This window comes from Trichosurus vulpecula, chromosome 2 (genome assembly GCF_011100635.1).
Source record: "Trichosurus vulpecula isolate mTriVul1 chromosome 2, mTriVul1.pri, whole genome shotgun sequence".
Classification (NCBI taxonomy): domain Eukaryota; kingdom Metazoa; phylum Chordata; class Mammalia; order Diprotodontia; family Phalangeridae; genus Trichosurus; species Trichosurus vulpecula.
The window spans coordinates 363612104-363630094 of NC_050574.1; the positions used below are offsets into that span (position 1 = coordinate 363612104).

General features: G+C 37.7%; 1 protein-coding gene across 1 annotated transcript in view; it reads right to left on the bottom strand.

Moving 5' to 3' along the window:
* Positions 1–17991, bottom strand: part of TMEM45A (transmembrane protein 45A) — a 94339-nt gene that overhangs the window by 20547 nt on the left and 55801 nt on the right. Inside the window, exon 2 of the mRNA XM_036743068.1 lies at positions 4393–4603. Coding sequence (XP_036598963.1) covers positions 4393–4582 — 190 coding nt within the window. The 5' untranslated portion in view covers positions 4583–4603. The remainder of the gene's footprint in view (positions 1–4392; positions 4604–17991) is intronic.

Here is a 17991-nt window from a genome sequence, read left to right on the forward strand (position 1 = left end):
CATGCTGAGCTCTGCGATAGACCTCACCCAGAGACCATCCAGGCTGTCCTGGGCTGGATCCCTGCTTCCCTCCACTATTTTGTGGGTTCTGCAGTTCTAGAATTTGTTCAGAGCCATTTTTATAGGTGTTTGGAGGGTCCTGGTGTGGAGCTCACACAAGTCCCTGCTTTCCAGCCGCCATCTTGGCTCCACCTCCCTTCTTGACTTTCTCCTCTCCAGTGTAGATTTCAAATTTAACATAGTTCAAACACTGCCCAGTATATCCATCTGAACTTCAACTCTCTCTTGCTTATTTTTTAAATAATTCATTCACAGTCTTTCTTTTCTTCTTTTTTAGCATTATTGTCATTGGCCTGCATTGCACCCCAGCTCTCTCTCAGTCATACGAACGTAGACCATACATTGTGTCTTTTTTTTGTCGTGGTTAAATTTTTTTCATTTACCAAGCACTTATGTTTTTCTTCTTCTCATCCTATCTTCTATATCCCTCATTTGTCCATGAACTCTTCCCCTACTCATAGATACAAAAGGCAGGTTTTTTTTTCCTTCCTCTTCTAATTTGTTTAGGATGTGATCTTTACATATATCTATTTGGAGCTTATCTTAGTATATTCTGTGAAATGTTGGTTTAAAACTAATTTCTGCCAGACCATTGCTGGACTACTTTCCAAAGTTTTGGTCAAGCTGTGTACTTAGCCCAATAGCTTTGTATCTTTGGGTTTCTTGAACGCTGGGCCATTAGATTTTGTTTGCTTCATTAGATAGTGTACCCAATTTATTCCGCTGATAAACAGCTATATTTTCTAAGCAGTACCAAATAGTTTTGATAACTACAAAGCAGTGGTCAGTCATCAAATAATAACCTCATAGTTTGAAATTTGGTTCTGATAGGTCCCCTTCCTTCTCTCATTTTTTCATCATTCCCCTGAAGATTCTTGATCTTCTATTTCTCCAAATGAATTTTATTATATTTCCTAGTAATCCCTTGGTAGTTTGATGTGGCAATGAATCTTTAATTAATTTAGGTACTATTGTTTTTATTCTATTGACATGCCCTCAACCATGAGGAAAATTAATATCTAATTATTTAGTTCTATATTTCTGTAAAAGGGATTTTATGGTTGTATTCATATAATTCCTGTGGGAGTCTTTGTAGCTGGACTCAAAAATGCTTTATACACTATACAGGTTTTTTTATTTCTCTTCTTTTTGAGTTATGTTGGTAGTATATAGAAAAGTTGATTGGGTTTATTTTAAACCCTATATATAACAAAGTATTAATTGTTTCAATTAATATTAGTTGAATTTCTAGGGTTTTCTAAGTAAAGAAGCAAGTCATATATAAAAAGCAATCATTTTGTTTCTTCTTGATCTAGTCTTATTGCCTTAATTTCTTTTTCTTGTGTTTTTCATATAGCTAGAATTTCTAGAACTATATCAAATAATAGTGTTGGCAATGGACATCCTGGCTTTACTTCGATCTTATGGAAAAGGCCTCTAGTAGCAACTTGGGAAAACTTGTATGAATGGATAGAGTGAAATGAGCAGAACCAGGCAAACAGTTTATATAATAATAATTGTGAAGTTACACTACTTTGAAAAATTTAAGAACTCTGATCACCACAATGACTAAACAAGCAGTCTGCTAAGAGCCTCCAGACAAAGAGGCAAAGGACTTGGGGTGCAAAATAAAAAATATATCTCTTGGACATGGTCAATATGGGAATTTATTTTGCTTGACTATGCATATCTGTTACAAGGATTTTTTTTCCTTTGTTTTTCAATCGAGAACAGAGGTGGGAGGTAGAAGAAATAGATTTTTTTTTTATTTTTTAAAATATTTGTTTTAATGCTTCTCCATTACAGATAATATTAGTTCTTTATTTTAGGTATATACTATTCGCTATATTTTAAAATGGTCATTTTATTTCAGTACTTTTTAATGTTTTTAAGCATAAATGAGTATTGTATTTGTAACCAGAATGGCCTTTGTTTTCTTTGAGTGACTCAATTTATCTCAGTGAGCTTTACTAGGTGCTAAGCCCCAGGCCCAAACCCCATTAGGTGTTAACATAATCCATGTGGATGTGAACCTCCCAGGGTCCTAAGGGGAGGGGCCAACTCAAGAACCAATCACCAGAGCCTGAGCTCTGGTGATTCAGATGAAGTTTGATGTCTGAAGCCCTATAAGAAGGGAGGACAGAGCCATTTGTGCGGGGCTCTGGAGATGGTGTTGATGAGGAGACTCTGGGCAGCTGTAGCTAAGGAGCCCTCCAGCTTGTAAACCCGGATGCTGAGACTTTGTTGAACTCTGGTAACTGTGTTGGGATTTGAATCAGACAAAGTCTGTTGATGTTTGTAATTTGTTTGCATTTTGTTTTGAAGTTCAGGGTGCTGGCTTTTTCCCCTGAACTAACTGAATGATATCTGAATGCTGAATTAAAAGTAAGCTCATCAACCCCTTCACCTTGCTTTCCTTAATTAAGCAGATCAGAAGAACCTGTGCTGTTGGCAGCTTTCTGGGTGCTGTCTGTGGGTGAATCTTATACCCCCACAGAAGCTGCTAGCCAGATTGTTTAAACAGCATTATATCAAAAGTCTTTTTTGAATCTACCTATATAATCATGTAATTTTTATTGTTTTGGTTATTAATATGGTCTATAACTTTTCTATCACTATAACTAATTAATATGGTCTATAACTTTTCTATAACTATAACTAATAGGGAGTTGGATATCAACTGGGCTCCTTGATTTCTTTGTTGTATGAAACATGTGAGTGAGGAAATTGCTTCTTACTAATACAAGTCAAGACCTTTCCCGCAACTTAAAATCTTAAAGAATTGCCTAGAATAGTAAGAAAGAGTATATGACTTATCCAAAGTCACAAAGCAAGTATGTGTCAGAGATGGGACTCAAACCCAGATTTTTCTGGCTTCAAGGCCAGCTCCCTATCTACTGTGCCATCCTGTCTTTCACTTTTATGTTTACAGTTTTTCTAAGGTAAACCAACTTTGCATTCCTGGCATAAATCCAACTGAGTCATAGCATATAATGTTTTTTAATATGTTGTTACAGTCTTTGCCAATATTATATTGGATATCTTTACCTTGATATTCATTAGAGATAGTGATCTAGTCAAGACTACACTTGTCTTAAAGAATAAGTTTGACAAGACCTTTTTTTTTCCTATTTTCACAAATAATATATGTAAAATTAGAATTATGGTTGATGAATGGTTGATACAATTACCTGTAAATGCATCCAGTCCTAGAGGTTTTTTTCTTGAAGTTTCCTTTTCAATTTTTTTTTGATATTTGCTTATTTAAATTTTTACTTCTTGTTTTGTTTATCTCAGTATTTTATATTTGTATATAGTCATCCATTTCATTTATCGATTCTGTTAGCAAATAACTGAGCAAAATGGCTGCTAATGATTTTCTTTTCTTTTTTTCATTCATGAATTTACCCTTTTAATTTATGATAATAGCAATTTGGTTCTCCTTTCTTTAAAAAAAATTAAATTAGCTAATGGTCTAATCTGTGTTATTATTTGTTTTCCAAAAAATAAGATAGCAATTTTATTGATTATTTCAATTATTTGTTTTGGCTTTTTTTTGTTTTGTTTTGCTTTTTTTTTTTTATGTGACCAAGAACAGCTAACATTAAGATCTTGAGCATGTCAGTTCTCTGGGTTTAAGCTTCATCTCCAAGATGAGTATAGTCAAAAAGTTGTTCTGCTTCCCTCAGAGTTTTGCCGTGACACATCAGAGAATACATCAGTCAGGGCACAATGAGTTGGAGGAAAAGTGACATCAGGCCCAAAAAAAAGAGAATTTGTATGTTAGAAATGTCATCCACTAAACTTGTTAGAACTAAATAAGAATCAACAGAAAATGGATGAAGCTATTCAGCATCAGAAGTCTCCTCCCTATTCTTACACCAATCGCAATTTTATCAGGGTAGGGAGCTCTATCACAAGGACAATCTATCCTCCAACACATATTGGCACTTGTTTCTTAACTTATAAGTGACTTGCCTAGTTTGTAAATGTATCAATTATGGGACTGGAAAGAAGGGACAGGTAAGGAGAACAGATTGTTCTCACAGATAATGACAGGATGATCTGAACTTTCATACTCAGCTGCAACAATTAAAAGATACAATTTGTCACTCAGTGTCTGGTTCAACAGCAATAATTAAATGAGAAAGTAAAAGAAAATGTTAATCCTTTTACCAAGAGATAGATGAATGAATAAATGAATAGATAGATAGAAAGATAGATAGATAAATAGACAAATAAAAAAGAAAGATGTTCCCATTCTCTTGAATCCAATCCTGAATCTGGACACCTACGTGGAAAAAGTGGGAACCTGAGAAATAACCAATTTACCAATTAATGCCATGGAGATTTTGATCAGGCCCTCAATAATTTCCAAACGTAGAAATCCTGCTCTGGATCCAGGGAAACAGGTCTTCTTGTTCTTTTTGCAGACATATTTCATTATGCACTTCACGCTCCACCAAAAGCCGAAGAAAAGGAAAAAGCTCCCAGGGAGGGCATGACCTCTGAAACTCCCCATTGTACTCTAGCACGGCAGAACCTAGGGGAAAAAAGAAAAACAACATCTGTAGCATTTCTAGAAGCATTTCAGGTGTCACTCATTACCATAAAAAAGATGAATAAGTTAGGTCATGTGACTCATGAAGATCCAGGAGTTTCCCTGTCAGAAGAATATTTTGCCACTACCAAACTCTTGTGGGCCATTAGTTGTTGTTGGGTTATTGTTGTTTTTAAGGTTTTAAATACATGTTTTTATTAATACCTTTTGTGTCTACATCACCTACGGGTCAAGGATGATGGCACTTAGCACAGTGCCTGGCACGTAGAAGGTGCTTAATAAATGCTTGTTGACTGAGTAAGCCATCTACTCCAAGCAAACAAGAATTCCAAAATGAGTCTTGTAACCGTGTCATAGGAATCTTCTAACTCTTTGACTCAGGGTGGATCCAAACTAGCTGGTCATCCAAGAGTTTAAAAAAAAAACCATCTCAATTATATAGTACATTACAGTTTACAAAACACTTTGCTCATCACAACCCTGTAAAGGAAAATACAATCAAAGGAAAGCACTGGATTTGGGGTCAGAAACCATGGGTTCAAATCTTGCCTTTTCTATTTACTGCCCATATGATCCTAACCTAGACAAGTAATTTAACCTCTCTGGGACTCAATTTCCTCATCTACAAAATGAAGGATACAGACTATAGGCATCAAATTTTCTACTGCAGGGAGTCCCATGATACTCCCAGTGTTAAAATGAAATTGAGTAACAAAATAAATAAAAATACAACAAAACAGAGATAACATTAATATGTGGTTTTCTATGTCATTATGTGGCACAGTGAATAGAGTACTGGGCCTAAAATCAGGAAGACTCATCTTTGTGAGTTCAAATCTGGTCTCAGACACTTACTAGCTGTATAACCTTGGGCAAGTCACTTAATCCTGTTTGCCTCAGTTTCCTCACCTGTAAAATGAACTGGGTAAATGGCAAACCACTAGAGTATCTTTACCAAGAAAACCCCAGATGGCATCACAAAGAGTCAGACATGACTGAAACAACTAAACAACAACAAAAAGTTCCCATGAGGTCCACAGGGATCTTTATGTATGGTTTAGTGGATCCCATTTCTACTTGAGTTTGATACTACCAGAGTAGATGACTTTAGGTTCCTTAAAGCTCTCAAATCCTCTGATATTAAAATCTCTCATTGACATAAACTTAAAAGTTCAATAAAAACTCTTCAAAAGTTTAGTTGTTATGGCCAAAGGGCTATAAAAATGTGCATACCTTTTGACCCAGCAATACCACTTCTAGGACTGTATCCTAAAGAGATCACATAAGGGGGAAAGGGACCCATATGTACAAAAATATTTATAGCAGCTCTTTTTGTGGTGGCAAAGAATTGGAAATCAAGGGGATGCCCATCAGTTGGGGAATGGCTAAACAAGTTGTGGTTATGTTATTTTCCTCCTCAAAAACCTTCAATAACTTCCCATCACCTATCAAAATCCGAAGTTCTCAGCTTGGCTATGAAGGCCTTCTATAATCTGGCTCCAAAATACCTCTCCCATCTTATTTCACACTACTCCCTTTCATGTACTCTATTTCAGTATAATAAAGACCATAAAAGTGGAGCTAGGTTATCTAACCCAATTCCCTCATTTCACAGATGAGTAAACTGAGGTCCAAAAAGGATTATGTGACTTGCCAAAAGTCACAAAGGTTGTAAGTAGCAGAGACAGGATTCAAACCCAGATCATTTGATTCCAAATTCTGTGCTCTTTCCACTGGTTTTTCTATCCAAATTGTACCGTCAGCTGTTCTTTTATCTCATTCTGCATTTTCCTACCTCCTTGCATTTGTGCACATCATTTCCCATCCCTGGAATGAACTCTTCCACATCTCTGTCTATTTGATTCATTCACATTTCTTTTCTTTTCTAGCTCTGGTACCATGTTTGATAATAGAAAATATGACTTTCATTTCTTCCTATGCCCTTATCACATTCTCACTTCTATCATAATAAATCTGTGTATATGCCATATCCCCACAATTAAATTGTAAGTTGTGCAAAGGAAGGTTCATTCTTCATCTTTGCATACCCAATGCTTTACACACTACATTTGAAAAAAAATTTATTCTGTGTATAAATACCCAAAAAAGAGCATTTCATATATACAGAACACAAGAAGAATGAAGCTATGAAGCTGTGAATCTCCATTTCATACTGCTAATTTTTAATTATATAACGAATTACATACATTATTTTCAAAATTGTCCTGCTTGCCTGTGCATCTTTCTGAGCTTCTTTTTGTTCTCTTTTGCTCATTTTTAGAAATGTTTCAACAGTCCTTTTTTTAACATCACCTTTGCTAATCCCCCCTTCCTCCAAAACTCCCTAATTAAAAAATAAAAACTTATCAGGAAAAAAAAAACTTGTTAACAAATAAGCATAGCCAAATAAAATGAATCCAGGCAATGGCCATGTCCAAAATGCAAATCTCTTCCTGAACCTTGAGTCTATCACTTCTCTGTTAGGAAGTGGGTAACATACTTCATGGTAGGTCTTCTGAAATACTGGTCAGCCATTGCATTGATCAATTAAATCTTAAGTCCTTCAGAGCTGTTTTTCATTGCAATGTTATCATAGTGTCAGTTGTTCTCTTGGTTCTGCTCACTTCACTCTGCACCAGTTCATAGTATCCAGGATTCTTTGAAATCATCTCTATCCTCACTTCATAAGCACAACAGCATTCCATTACATCCATATATCACAATTTGTTCAGCCACTCCACAATTGATGAGCCTCTTTCTGCGGATTCCAGCTCTTTGGTTGTTGGTGGTTTTTTTTTTTCCTTTTAACCCCCCCCCCCCCATTCAGAATCAGGAAGTTTGTTTTGCTTCTGACTCTTCTCTCCCTGGTATTATTTTTCCTGTTAACCTCCCCTTTCCCTATTTCTACCTGTTTCTGTTGAATGTTATGCATTTCTACACTAAAATGTGTGTAATCAACACTCCTTTATCCTGTTCAGATAAGAGTGAAGTTGATCTGATGTCCACACCCTGTACCCTTTCCTACACATTTGTACACTCTTCTTGTCACACTCCACAATCATGAGAAATATCAGGTTTCACCTCCTTATTTCTCCTTTCTATATATGTGGGGTTTTTTTTTTACTCTCTCTTCTCTTAAATCCTCTGTCCTCTCTTCATCTTATCTAACTCTCACCATAAAGACATTAAGGTTCTAAGAAGACACTTAATTTCTTTTCATCCTATTAGAAATGTTAGCATAACATCATCATACATCTTCTAATGGCTCAAATAAATTTACCTTTCTAGGTTTTTCTTAACTCTTGGGTTTGCATTTCAAAGTTTCTATTTGGATATGGTCTTTTCCTCAGAAATGCTTATAAGTTCTCTTTCAATTAAAGGTCCAAAAGTTTTTTCCCTAAGGGATTTTACTCAGCTATGAAGAGCAAATAAAGTTGTGCTACAAGCCTATATATTTTGGGTTTTAGAGTACAGTATTGCTACATCTCCTCTCACTTTTTTTTTGTAGAAACTGCTCCATGTTGTATGATCCTAGTTAGAGTTCCTTAGTATGTGAACTCCTTTCTGAATACTAGCACTATTTTTGATTTGATATGGGTGGTTTAGATTTTGGCTATGGTGTTCCTGGGACTTTTCATTTTAAGATTTCTTTCAGGAGATGATCAGTGGGTTCTTTCTTTCTTCACATACAGTTTTCATTTAGAAATTCTAGAAACACACTATCCGGAGTTGTTTTTTTTTTTAAATTATGGTTTTCAGGGAGTATAATGATTGTTTTTTTAATCACATTATCTTATATTTCCTTCTTTTTTTCAGTCTTTTGATTTTGTTCTAATATTTCTTGCTGTTCATTGAGTCATTGATTTCTGTTTTGTCTTTTCTAGTTTTTAAAGTCTGTTACTTGGGTAAGGTTTGCTACTTTCTCTTCTAACCTTTTCATTCTCCTTCCAAGTCTTTTCTCAATAAGCTTTCATTCCATTTTTTTCTGTTGTTTCTTCTACATATTCATGTAGTCATTGTCTAAAATCCACCTTATTTCCTTTGAGTCTCTGCTTGCAGTTGATACAGAATTACTTCTTCCTTCTAGGCTGTTTTTGGGAGAATCTTGGATCTATAATAATTTATTATACTGATTAGGATCTTCTTTGGCTTACTCATTTCTCTAGCTTAGTTCCTGAATTGGAATTTTGTTCCAGGGCCAGGTTCTGCCCTACCCACATGTGCCTTTGGGTAGGGTGGTTAGCCCTGCATGCTTTCTACCTAGTTCACCCAGAGTCACCCTCCTCCTCCGGGTTAGCCTCACCACCACCACCACCCCCCACCTGAATCTTTGAATTTTATAGTGCTTGGTTTTCAGGGCCCACTCTAGCTTCTCAGGACAGTTACTGCTCTGAGCCTTACCCAAACTAGTGTCCCCCACCCTCACTGGCTACTGGTGGTCAGGTACTGCTAACATCCCCACTGGGCACTTACAGTTATAAATAAAAGGGTTCTTTGGGGGTTTTGCTGGAGTAGGTATATGGGGGAGCTTGTGAGCCTGCCTCCATTCAGGCAGCCACCTGGCCACCACAGACAATAAACAGTTCCTGAGTGAATTGCATTTGAATTTATGTTAGAGTTAACGAGAAGGGAGGGATAACTTGCAGTGGCATAGATCAGGTAAAGCTTTGTTAGGTGAGATTTGAAATGGGTCTTGAAAGATGTCTTTCCATAGTCAGAGACAAAGGTGGAGTTAATAAAAATATGCAGATAGGAAAATGTAGAGTATGTTCAGTTGAGTAATCCAGTTTGACTGAAGCACTAAGAATATGTAGTGATAGTAACAAAAATGGCTAGCATTTCTATAGTATAGTATAGGCTTGCAAAGCACTAGGCATATATTATCTAATTTGATCCTCTCAACAACTTTCTGAGGTAGGCACAGTTATGGTCCCCATTTCACAGATGGTGAAAGGTAGGTCAAGATTGGGTAATTTACCAGGGTCAGTCAGGTAGTGAATGTCTAAGGGAGTATTTGAAATTCACCTCCTGAGAGATAAGGTTGGAAAAATAGGTTAAAACAATATTGTACCAAAGTTTGAATGTTGGCTTAACAAATTTAGACTTTATCCAATTTTTTTAAAAATACCAGAAATTCATGGACAGTTTTTGAACAGTGATATAAGAGGATCAGATCCATCTATTAAGAGAAATCTTTCAGCAGGACATAGGATAGACAGGTACAGAGGAGAAATTTGAAGAACCCATTATAATAAACCAGGCCGGAAGTGACAAGGAACTAGATAAAACTGGTGGGCTGGATGAAAAGAAGGCACATACAGAAGAATAGATGATTGTTTATATATACCATCTGAAAATGTTATCTTAATTCTTGAACATCAGTATTGAGTAGTCAAAAGCAATTACATATAGATAAGACTCATTTCATAATCTCTCATGGTTTTCTTACATCTCATAGACTTGTCCTAAATAGTTAAAACCTATATTAAAAGAACGGTTTATGATACCCTCATTTCCTTTTTGTTGACAGGTTTACAAGATCAGGAGAAATACACACACAGCTGATTTCAGCAAGGCATTTGATGAAATTTTTCATTTTTCTTACACACAAAATAAGAAAGATATGAGCTAGAAGGTGCCAGGACCCATTGAACAATGAGGACCCAAATATGGCCATTAATGAATGGATCTGTGCCAATCTAGGTATATATCTCTAATGGAGTGTCATCAGGTTCTGTCCTGGATCCTACTCTGTTTCACATTTTTATTGATGATTTAGTTGAATATGTAACATGGTTAAAAGGAAGGAACATGACCCCCACATTTACATGTAGCAATGTTTTATGGGGTCTGCCATGCTACTTCACATTATGTCATCCAACTTCAGCTTGCCACTTGACTGATTTCTATATATTTAACTTCCCCCCTGAGCTCTGTAGTGGTCTAGGGGTATGCTGTGATAATTTCTCATTAATAAATTAATAGGTAATTATTTAGCTCAAGTTTCCATTCTAGTTCATTAAATACTAATAGATTAACAAATTATAGATACCTTCTCTTTCCCAGTAATACTCTTATTATCTCTATTTAAATGAATATTAAATTACTGAATATATAGTATTTATTTACTAATATAGTAACAATAAATATTAAAACCTCACTGGGCTTCACTTTCCTCATCTGTAAAACGAGGGGGTTACAGCTAAGTGTTGAAGTGGATGAAGTCCTGGGACTCCTTAAAATCCAGGCTCAGATACTTGCTAGCTATGTGACCCTGGGCAAGTCACTTAACCTCTGCCTGCTTCAGTTATCTCAATTGTGTGAGAAATGGTGGGAGCAGTTTTGTTTCCACAGGATAGTGATAACAGATTGTAAGTCATGTGACTGATTAGAACCAGTTCTGATCAGAGCTGTGATCTAGCAGAGACTAGGCTTCTGATCTGGTGAAAGGTTAGAGGCTTGTACTCATGCTTAATGAGCCATTTGAAGAGGGCATGACATAGGCAGTCAGGGGGTTGCATCTGGCCAACGAAGAGCCAGACAGGAGATTCGAATTGGGAGTCAAAAGGACTGGTGTTTGTCTGAGTCCTTGCACTCTCCTGTACTCTGTTCAAGGGATGTACCTATTTATTCAGAAGGAATAAGTGTACGCTATAATGAAAACCCTCCTGACTTCCCAACGCGTATTGTTTATTCCTAGACAGTGGGAGTACATTTATAACAATTGCAACATGGGAATAAAAATATCACCTACCACCCAGCATCGTTGGATCAAATGAGATGGTGTTTGTAAAGCGCTTAGTGCAGTGTCTGGCACATAATAGGAGCTTAATAAATGCTTATATCCTTCCTTCCTTCCTAGATGGCCTCTGAGGTCCTTTCTCTCCCCTTTCAATTCCAGATCTATGAATCTATGACATATATAACTACTTACAATATTTCAGCTATGATCAAAATCACAGTCGAGGTCACCCCAAACCCTCAATATAAAACCCCAACCGATTTCACTTTTCTGGAAAGTTTTACACCATTCAGTTTTTCTCTCAAGATGTTATTCTTACTGTTAATAATAGTGGCAGCTAGCATTTATATGGTGCTTTAAGGTTTTGTCAAGTGCTTTATATATGTTATCTCATTTGATCTTCACAAAAAAACCTTGGAGGGAAGTTATATTATCATCCCCATTTTGCAGATAAGGAAACTGAGCCTACAAGAGGCTAAGTGGCTTGTTCAGGAACATACAGCAGGTGTCTGGGGAAGATCTCAAAGCAGTGTCTTCCTGGCTCCAAATCCAGAACCCTATCCACCCTGCCACCCAGGCGCCTCACATATTAAGTCAAATCTCTCAAAATCTTATTTGCATGATAAAGTTGAAAACAGCTTCCTTGGAAAGGGGGATTTTCCCACCTCCTCCTTCTTGAGGACAGCAGCTCCCAATGCCAACTCAAAACTGTTTTCTCAATATTCTATCTGCACCTTTGCCTTTAAAGAGAGTAGAAGGAGAGGCTATTCTGAAACAAGAGTGAAAAAGACAAGCTTATTAAATTCAGAGGGTGAGTTAACACATCTGATGGCCATCAGAATCCAAAAAAAAAAAAAGCTCCTGACACTGAATTAGAATGATTGGTTAACTCTAATAAGATAAATGTAATAGAGATAAATATAAAAGCTAACACTTTGGTCTCTATAAGGCAGAAATAAGGAGGAAGCCAGCTCCAGGCATGGGGGGTTGGCACCACTGTTAATTCAATGAGCACAAGCATCTGTGATCCACAAGATGAAATCAAACATTATAACAGTAGAAATTTGAGTAACACTTTAAGACTTGTGAAATGTTTTATCATCTCAAATGAGCCTCATAACCATCCTAAGGTATATTACAGGTATTATAATCCCTGTTTTATAGAAAAGGCAATTGAGGTTCATTCAATTAATAAGGATCACAGTGTAGTGGATAGGGCACTGGACTTGGAATCAGGAAGAGCTGGGTTCACATTTCTCTTTAGGGAAGAGTCCAGGTATTAGGAAGTTGGTTGTTATTGTTGTTCTGTCATTTCAGTTGTGTCTGACTCTTCATTACCCCATTTGGGATTTTCTTGGCAGAGATATTAGAGTGATTTGCCATTTCCTTCTCCAGATCATTTTACAGATGAAGAAACTGAGGCAAACAGAGTTAAGTGACTTGCTCAGGGTCACATAGCTAGTAAGTGTCAAGGCCAGATTTGAACTTAGGAAGATGAGTCTTCCTGACTCTAGGCCTGGCACCATATCCACTGTACCACCTAGGTGTCCTATTAATAGGAAGCTGGAAGAGGAGATAAAAAGTTCTTTTCTTGACCAGGTTACACCACCAGAATGGTAATGGCAACATTCCTGCCTGGGCTCCAAGCCACTATAAAGAGGTGTGGGCAGCCAAGGGGCCTGGTCTTCAGGATCCAGCGCCACCCGCCTACTCTGAGGTTATGCAGTCCATGGAAGAGTGCCGACTTGTGGACAGTTTCATATCCCTTTCACACATTGCAAAGCCTCTAAAACACCAAAGCTACTCCATACCAAGTAGCTAGCAGACTCCAAAAGGATCCTTCCGTGACCTAACTTCTCCTACTTCATTTCTTGTTTCTCAGATGCACCACATTCCCTGTATACACTGAGGTTACTCAGTGGACTCTGATCTGAAAAGGCGACAATTGGGCCCTGCACAAAGATATCAAAGAATTCCTGACCCACTGTTGGGGAAGACACTTGTTACACAGGTCAATGAGATGACCAGGGACCCTGCATATCAAGGGTTTCTTCACCCAACAGCTTAAATTCTTGGCTCTTATAGCAGAGCTTCTAAGGGCCATAGGTGGTGGAGAACATACTATAGGCCCCACCGCCATCCCAGGAATGGAACTGAGACAAATCCTCTTTAGAATGCAAGTTAACTCACTAGATATTGAAGTTAAAGGCCTTGGAAAACCCAAGGAAATTCCTGTTGGCCAGCTGGTGATGCCATGGGCCTGGGGTCAAGAAGAACTAAGGTCAAATTTGACCTCACAGGATCACTGTCTGTGCAACCCTGGGATAATCGCTTCACCTCTATCCACCTCAGCTTCTAAATCTGCAAAATGAGAATAATAATAGCACTTGCCTTCCAGGGTAGCAAAGATTAAATGCAAGAACATTTGTAAAGAGATTTGCAAACCTTAAAGCATTATATAAATGCTAGCTAACATCATCATCATTATAAGTTGTTTGTTTTGTTTTTTTTTATTTTGGCCAGAAGTACAACTTAGGCTATTAAAATTTGTACAAAATTTAAGTTTCAAAAATCCCTTCTTAAACACTATCCATGTGGCTCTAGGCAAGTCCTGTCACTGCTCTGTGCCTCAGTTTCTTCATCTGTAAAATGCGAGGGTTGGACTAGTCAGTAGTGTCAAACTCAAAGCCACCTATTGACTTAGAAAACCACACATTAACATTATGTTGTATTGTGCTTTTATTTGTCTTGTTAAATATTCTCCAATTGCTTTTCAAGTTGGTTCTGGCAACACTGGGGAGTTTTGCCTGCCATGGAGAGACACCATATCTCCAGCATGGGGGACACAAAGGCACAGGAAAGATGGACAGAACATTGTGTGTGAAGAACAGAAGAAGGCCAGATGGGCAAAATGGAAGGGAAGCAGGTAACACAGAAAAAAAGCTGTGAAGTGAGTTTTTTTTTCTGAAAAGGGTCTCATTTCCAAGCTCTATTAAGAACTGATTCAAAATTATAAGATTCAAAATTATAAGAAGAACCATTGACCAAATGATTGATAGTCAAAGGATATGAACTCTTTAGATAGATATGTATGTTCATATATACACACATGTCTCTATAGGTATACATATGGGAGGGGGAGAGTTTAAATGCCAGCAATTAAGGGAAAATCAGTAGAATACATATTGTACCTTGACTTTAACCGAGTAATAAACAATAACAACAAAAAGTGTCATATACACAGTAAATAGGGTTTTTTTTAAAAAAAGCATTAAAAAAAACCTAGAACCATATGGCTAATATTATGTTAAAGTCAATATACTAAGGGTAGGGTTAGTGACAAGTAAGTAATGAGAGTTAAGAGACCTATACAATCATTTGCAATTTGGGGGGAATTTTTTGTTTCAGCTTTCACACTCATTTTTTTTCCCATAAGTTCTCATTCATATAGCTTATCTAATGGAATTTATATATTTGGGGGGGGGCAGGGAAATTGGGGTTAAGTGACTTGTCCAAGGTCACACAGCTAATACATGTGTCACGTGTCTGAGGCCGGATTTGAACTCAGATCCTCCTGACTCCAGGGCCGGTGCTCTACACACTGCGCGACCTAGCTGCCCTATCTAATGGAATTTAACTTAAAATCTTGTAGCCAGAATGGCCTTTGTTTTCTTTGAATGACTCAGCTTACCTCATTGAGCTTCCCTGGATGCTGGGGCTTGCTCTTCCGGGGCAGGACCAGACAACTTCCTGTGTGATGAGTCATGGGGCTGGCTGAGGGGAGGTGTTAATGTCTATGCTAGGGGGAGGGGCCAACTCAGGAACCAATCGGCCCTGGTCATTCGGGCGGAGCTTGATGATGTCAGAGACCCTATAAGAGGGGAGAGGACAGCTCGAAGAGATTCTTCTCTTTCCTTTTCCTGTTGGAGCCAGCGACAGTTACGACAGTTACGTCAGTTACAGCGACAGTTACATCGTCAGTTTCAGTTGCAGCTTCAGTTACAGACACAGACACAGCTGAGGCAGGAGCTGCCAGTAGCAGAGCTGATCTACGGGAGGAAGCTGAACAAAGACTTCAGGCCAGTGGGTAATCTTATTACCATCGAGGGGGAAGCATGATTTTGCTTTACGCAATCATGCTTCTCTGTAGCCTCCTGGTTACTCTTGCAAGGCGTACTTATTGGGCCTGGAAGATTTTGATCAACATATCAAAATGGGGCTTCTGGTTCATGGGTTGGTTACTGTGGAGCCTAAATAAATGTTTTGATTCTTCTGCCTTCTACTTTGAGAGTTTCTTATATCCGGCGGTTCCGAACCTTTCAGACATGTTTATGATCCTCTTTGAGATTATAAACTCTGCCCTCCTGATACAAATCTATATCAATTAAACAAGATCTTAGAGAAAACCATAAATTCTAATTCAAGTAAGAGAACTGGTTTTTGCCTCTTACTAGTAAATGCACAGATAATGCCTGATTTTGAATATTTCCCCTCCACATAACCACAGATCATTTCAACAGAAAGGAACAAGCATTTAAGTGACTAGTATGTGCCAGGCACTGCTAAGTATTTTACAAATATTACAAAAGCAGGGCTGAACTTAAACCGTCTCATCTAAAAATTGGCCATTCAACCTCTTCAACCTCCACATAAATACTTCCCGTAGGAGAAAACTCACTAGCTTTATGGGCATTCTATTCTGCTTTTGGACAGCTCTCATTGGTCAAAAGAATTCTCTTACATTGAGCCAAAAATGCACCTCTCCAGAATTTACAGCCCTTGCTAACAGCACCACTTTCCTTGGCAACATGTTCAAAACTCTCAACCAAAAGGGCTCATAACATTACAAGACAAATCCCATTATGACAAATACTAAGTAACACTAGTTCCTTCTCCCTAGCTTCACTACATAAAAAAGAAAAGATCTTTCTAACAAGTAGCATTCATTCTATCAACATTTGCTACAACAAAGCACTTTGGACAGTTCCTTGTAATTCTATTTGCAAACCACCCAAAGCCAAAATGAGGCAAGCATATGCAATTTTAAACAAGATTTTGTCTTTTTTTTTTTAACCTTCACTCCCTCACTTCATCAATCTACCCTCACTGCCCCTCAGCATTCTATCCCTCACCAGTTTTAAAAGACAGCAGGATTTCTTTGTCAAATCTTACCTTCACACTTCCTTCCAAGAAGTGAACCACAACCTGCCGCTTCACTTCTTCCAAGAGCTCAAAACGGCTCCAGGGATAAGCAGTGAAAACAAATCACAACCAGTCCTACTTCTGAAATAGCCAACTCCCTGACTCCCCATTGGCTAAACTGAAGTCTTGCCTTTCAAGCAGGAATTTATAAATAGGTAAGTCTTCAGAATGTGTCCCAATGCTATGAGTGGTTTTATATCCAAAGAGCACAGCCCTTGAAACATGTTCCATTCATGTCTAAATTATCTGTTCCAAAAATCCGCTCTAAATCATATTCACTCTCCTAACCATACCCTTCCCCGTAAGGCTCTGAGAAGCAATCATTAATCCTGAAAATTAAGCTGAGAATGCAGACTGACTTGGAAAGCATCTCTGCCAGAAGCAATCAAAAGGGAGGCTGAGAAGAAGAGCTTACATGACTGACATGAACATCAAAGGGCGGTGGTAATAAAAATAAACATAAATAATATAGAAATGTGATAAAAAAAATATAAAACATAAATAAGTAGATTTTTAAAATACAATTTTTTTTAAATTCTCTTTCCTAAGAGGGAATCAAGCATCCTATAAAAGACTAAACTATCCTGGTCTACTGGATAGAGTATACTGGACCTGGGGAGTTAGGCTATTGTTCAGTTGTTTCAGTCATGTCTGACTCTTCATGACCCCATTTGGGGTTTTCTTGGTAAATATACTAGAATGGTTTGCCATTTCCTTCTCCTTCTCATTTTGTGGATGAGGAAACTGAGGCAAATAGGGTTAAGTGACTTGCCCTGGATCACACAGCTAGTAAGTGTCTGAGGTCACATTTGAACTCAAGTCTTTCGGGCTCTAGACCCAATGCTCTATTCACTGTGCCATCTAGCTGCCCTAACTTATATACACACAGCACAGGATTTAAGGGAGTTTCAGGAGACAAAAACAAATAGCTTTGCATCAACCAGAGCCATCAACTCCAAGATGTTAGTTGCTATGAGTACTGATGGCAGACACTACACAGAGAAAAAAATCAAGGTTTCTGGGGACACTCGAGATTGAATAGAAACCGCCCTCCAGAAGCTTACAGTCTAAGTTAAAAGACTGAGTCACTGAAATGTAGAAACATATTTTGCCAAGTACAGTTGTTCATTAATTTTTTTTAACTTTATTCAAATCTGACCTATCAGATTGGCAAAGCTGACCAAAAAAAAGGAAAATGATAAATGCTGAAGGAAATGTGGGAAAACAAGTATATTAATGCACTATTGGCAGAACTGTGAACTGTCAGTCAAGAAACCAGCCAGTCAAGGAAACAATTTGGAATTACGGCCAAAAAACGATTTAACTGTGCACACTTTCTGACCCATACTACGTCTATACCCCCCCCCCAAAGAGATCAAAGAGAGAGGGAAAGGATCTATATGTACAAAAGTATTGATAGCAGCTC